Source organism: Pinus tabuliformis, chromosome 1_2 (genome assembly GCF_031772625.1).
Source record: "Pinus tabuliformis cultivar Carrire ecotype Pingquan chromosome 1_2, CPIR1, whole genome shotgun sequence".
Classification (NCBI taxonomy): Eukaryota; Viridiplantae; Streptophyta; class Pinopsida; order Pinales; family Pinaceae; genus Pinus; species Pinus tabuliformis.
In genome coordinates this window covers 1131527082-1131531892 of record NC_142298.1, presented here as the reverse complement: position 1 = coordinate 1131531892, position 4811 = coordinate 1131527082, and the positions used below count along the sequence as shown (strand labels likewise).

At 38.6% G+C, this 4811-nt stretch overlaps 1 protein-coding gene across 1 annotated transcript; it reads right to left on the bottom strand.

Annotated features, from left to right (window-relative positions):
* Window positions 1-216: 216 nt before the first annotated feature.
* Window positions 217-4350, bottom strand: LOC149210149 (uncharacterized). Its single transcript, XM_089396644.1, has 2 exons — window positions 902-4350; window positions 217-813 (listed from the first exon to the last, which is right to left on the bottom strand). The coding sequence occupies exons 1-2, from the start codon at window positions 4188-4190 to the stop codon at window positions 356-358; spliced, it is 3747 nt and encodes a 1248-aa protein (XP_089252770.1). The 5' UTR covers window positions 4191-4350; the 3' UTR covers window positions 217-355.
* Window positions 4351-4811: the final 461 nt, after the last annotated feature.

Below are 4811 nucleotides of genomic sequence, written 5' to 3'. Positions count from 1 at the left end.
AAAATTAGTCTTTCACCATAAACCAGAGACCAAATTGTATAGTTGAACGAGTGCTTTTGTCATTAGTGTCTCATCAATAGGATTTACATAAAACACAAATTCACATGTAAAATGGGAATTCATTGTTCAACAACCAAATTTTTGCCAATAATATAAACAAAATAATTAGACTCATCATGGAAGGGTAATCAATAAGACCAACTGCAACACATTTGCAATCCACATGATATAGTGTTGCAAAAAATCTAATTTTCATAATGACAATAATCACATACTAATACATATCAACAAAATGTTCTGCCTGTTGCCAGAATAATGGCAAGACTGAAAACTCTTGTTATTTTGATTTCAAAAACTAAAATGTAGAACTTTGGTCATTTGATGCAGGGGCATCATTCCTGGTTGCATCTGTGTTGTTAAGCAAATCAGATATGCTCCTTGTCAATCTCCTAGAAGCCACTGTATTTGTCATCAAATGCCTTTTAATATTCACCAATATTATTACCACGTCTTTCATAGTTGGTCTTTCTTCAGGGGAATCTTTTGAACAAAACAAACCAACTTCTATCAAAGAAAGTATGCATTTATATACATTATCTTCTTCAAATTCATCTCCATCCATCCCGGTTAAAAGACTATTATCAATTACCTCCTTCACTGTGTTTGGAACTGCTAAGTTAACCCACTTGTGCAATGTTAGGTCTCCAACAAATATGTCACTTGTTGGTCTCTTTCTAGTAAGCATTTCCAATAACAAAATGCCATAGCTGTAAACATCTCCTTTGATTGACACTCTCTCACCTAATCCATACTCTGCATTAAAGACAACCTTAATTAAATTTTTAATAGAAAAGTCTATACAAAATCATTAAAGAGAAAGTAATGTTTTAAAAAGATATACCTGGGGCAATGTATCCCACTGATCCTTTCAAAGAAACTGTTGAGGCAAGTGAATCAGCAGAGGATGCACCAATTAATCTCGCAATACCAAAATCTGTTACATGGCCTGACATGTCTTCATCTAAAAGCACATTATTTGGTTTTATATCACAATGCACTACTTGCACAAAACAATAATGATGAAGATATTCCATGGCATGGGCCACATCTATGGCAATGTTTAATCTTGTTTTCAACCCTAGCTGACACACATCCTCATTGTTGTTGTCATCTCTGTTAGGATAAAGATGCTTCTCTAAGCTTCCATTAAACATAAATTGGAACACTAAACCTTTGAAATGGAGGTTGGAACATGAGGTTATGATCCTCACCAAATTCCGATGTCGGACCTTCTGCAAGACACTACATTCTGCTTTAAAGCTCTTCTCAACCTGGTCATTTTGCAAGTCTAGAACTTTGACAGCAACAAGCGTGCCATCACTCAAAATGCCCTTGTACACTGAACCAAAACTACCGGCTCCAATCAAGTTGGCCTCAGAAAATCCATTAGTTGATATGTGAAGTTCTTGATATGAAATCCTTTGAATTAGAGCTCGTGACACATCCATGTTTTGCATATGGATATTCCTTCTCCGAAAAAATCCCAAAAGTAAACAACATAGTATAAGAACAATAGCTCCACTCACTGATAATAATACTTTTTTCACAAAGGGAAAATGACCTTTGGTTGATGGACATGCGGTTAACTTGAATACTTGTGGCCCACAAAGGCCAGGATTTCCAGTGAAATAAATGGAAATTGTTTGATTTGCAAATATACCACCTTTTGGAATTTCCCCTGTTAGATTGTTGAAAGAGAAATTCAAATATTGAAGCATTTTCAACTTCTCAAGTGATTCTGGTATTGTGCCCAATAAGGAGTTGGAAGAGAGATCTAGCTTCACAAGACTTTGCAAATTTCCAAGTGAATCTGGAATTAATCCTTGGAAGGCATTTTGAGATAAATTCAATGATTGTAATTCGCTGCAGCTTCCTAGTGTAGGTGGGATGACCCCAGTCAACTTATTGGCAGAAATGTCTATAGCTTGAACCATTGTAATTTTACCAATCCCCATGGGCAAAGAGCCTTCTAATAAATTCCATGACAAATTCAAGTAGAAAACTAAATCATGAAGTTCAGCAATTTCTGGTGGTATGCTACCAGTGAGCATATTGTGAGACAAGTCAAGCAATTCCAAATTTATACAGCCTCCCAAGCTAGCAGGTATGCTTCCTGATAAGTGGTTGTTATGAAGGGAGAGTCTCCTTAGTTGTTTAAGGGGTGCCAGGGGTGCAAAGGAATTGGAAATATTTCCAAAAAGTCTGTTTTTGCTAATGTCCAAAAGACCAAGATGTTGTAATTGTTCAAAGTCATCAGGGATGTTTCCTTCTAATCTGTTGTCTGCTAAATTCAATCTTTCTAATTTTTTAAGGTTTCCTAATGATGGAATGCTGCCATTTAAAAAGTTTCCACTTAAATTTAGGTAAGTTAGGCTGCTAAGATTGTTGATAGATGGAGGGATGCTTCCTTCTATCATGTTGCTTGCTAATGACAAGAAAGTTAAATTGGTAGAGAGTTTTCCTATGGAAGGGGGCAAAACACCACTTAATATATTATTGCTCAACCTTAGTTCTTGTAGATGAGAACAATTAGTAAGAGACAGAAGAAAGAGCATGGTTGCAGTGCCACCACTATCAAGCTCATTAAAATGTAAGCTTAATTCTTCAAGGAGGGATAGCTTACTCAACTCTACTGGCACACTCTGAGTCAACTTGTTGTGGTCGAGGAGGAGTATTCTTAGATTGGAGCAATTCCCAATGGAATTTGGTATCTTTCCACTAAGTTGATTTCCCCATAAAGAAAGGAAACCCAAACTATTGAGCATGGCACCAAATTCTGATGGAATGTGCCCTCTTAATTTGTTTCTGTTAATGTCCAAGAGTGTGAGTGTGGAGATATTTGAAAAAGAAGCGGGAATGGTCCCTGACAATTCATTTTCAAATATGTAAAGCATTTGCAAACTAGTGAGCAATCCTAATTCTTGTGGAATGCTGCCAGTGAGTTTGTTTGAGGAAATTGCCAAATAAGTCAAGGTGGAAATATTAGACAAAGAAACGGGAATAGTTCCTGACAATTCATTTTCAAACAGAGAAAGCAATTGCAGACTCGTGAGCTGGCCCAATTCTTGTGGTATACAGCCAGTGAGCTTGTTCATCGGAATTTCCAAGTGACTCAAAGTGGAGATATTGGAAAGAGAAGCGGGAATGGTGCCAGACAATTCATTATGAGATAGCTTAAGTGTTTGTAAATTGTTGAGCAGACCCAAATCTACTGGAATGCTTCCAGTGAGATTGTTGTTATCAATTTCCACATCAGTCAAAGTGGAGATATTGGACAAAGAAGCAGGAATGGTACCTGATAATTTATTTTCAAATAAATAAAGTATTTGTAAACTAGTGAGCATGCCCAACTCTCGTGGAATGCTACCAGTGAGTTTATTTGTATCTATTTCTAGTTCAGTCAAAGTGGAGATATTTGAAAAAGAAATAGGTATGTTGCCTGACAATAGATTTGTGGTAAGATAAAGCGTTTTTAAATTAGGTAGTAAGCCCAACTGTGGTGGAATGACACCAGTGAGCATGTTAAATTCAATACTCAAATCAATCAAGGCTGAAAGGTTTCCCAAGGAAGAGGGAATGGTACCTGTTAGGGCGTTGGTTCCTAAGAAAAGTTGTTGCAGAGAGGTTAAGGAACCCAACTCCCTGGGGATAATCCCGCTCAGATTGTTGAAGGAAAGCGCCATGTAAACCAGATTTCTGCAACTGTGGATTTCGCTTGGAATACTTCCTTCCAATTGATTGTACGACAATCTGAGCTTCTTCAGATGAAAGAGGCGTCCCAACTGTGGTGGGATATGACCGTGTAAAGAGTTGTTTGAAAGATCAAGTGTGTGGAGAAATGACAAATTGCCAAGGTAAGGAGAAATGGAGCCACCCAGATCGATGGAACTGAGGTTGAGGGAGACTACTCTGTTTTGCAGTGGATGACGACGACTGCATGTGACAGCAGTCCAGTTGCAAAAGGGGACTGCAGGACTCCAATCTGCCATGTAATGATAAGGATCGTCTGAAATGAGCTTCTTGAATTCCATCAGGGAGTGCCGATCATCTCGAAAAGAGTGAGCAGAGGAGGAGAAAGAAAAGATGAAGAGGAGAAACAGTATAGCAAAAGAAAAACAGAGAGACCCCATAATGCAATCCTATACGCCTCTTCAACACTTATGAAATGGGGATTGGGGGTTGTCTTGGAAAAAATGCCACATTCCACAACAGGGAGGTGAAAATGCAGGGGAGATTTGCAGCTCTATGTGGCTTCTCACAACTATTTATAAGAGAATTGAAGTGAAGATAAACTCGGCGGTGGATGATGGGGTGACAGCACTATTAGTAATATTCCACCATTTGTCTGATTGCATCCCTAATAATTGTGGTAGTGCTAAGCCAGTGGGAATTGAAATGATTTGAGGATGGACTGACAGGCTAAAGGCTGGGACGCACTAAGGACTCTGTACTGATTGAGGGAGGAGGTTGCTATGGCTGTCATCTTGTGATAGGATTTAGTGTGACCGAACTCAGTGGCAGAGAGGGAAAGGTTCCTGGAAGGTGTGATTGGATTTACTGTCACTGATCTAGTGGCAGCTAGAGAGGGAAAGGTCACCATAAGGGAGGGAAGAATTCCACCACAACAAAATTCCAAGTACCTTTTATTCGTGAAGGCAAAATCTAGAGAGTACGAACGTTGACAGTTAAATGGAACTGTGGAAATTAAGGTGCATGAACAAGAAAAATTCTGCGGTAGGTGATGGGGTGAC

Excerpts from the sequence above, each read along its gene's own strand:
- LOC149210149 (XM_089396644.1), bottom strand. The coding sequence starts at position 4,190 with ATGGGGTCTCTCTGTTTTTCTTTTGCTATACTGTTTCTCCTCTTCATC. Across the intron at positions 814-901 it reads AGTGGGATACATTGCCCCAG|AGTATGGATTAGGTGAGAGA; the intron begins GTATATCTTTTT and ends TCTTTAATGCAG.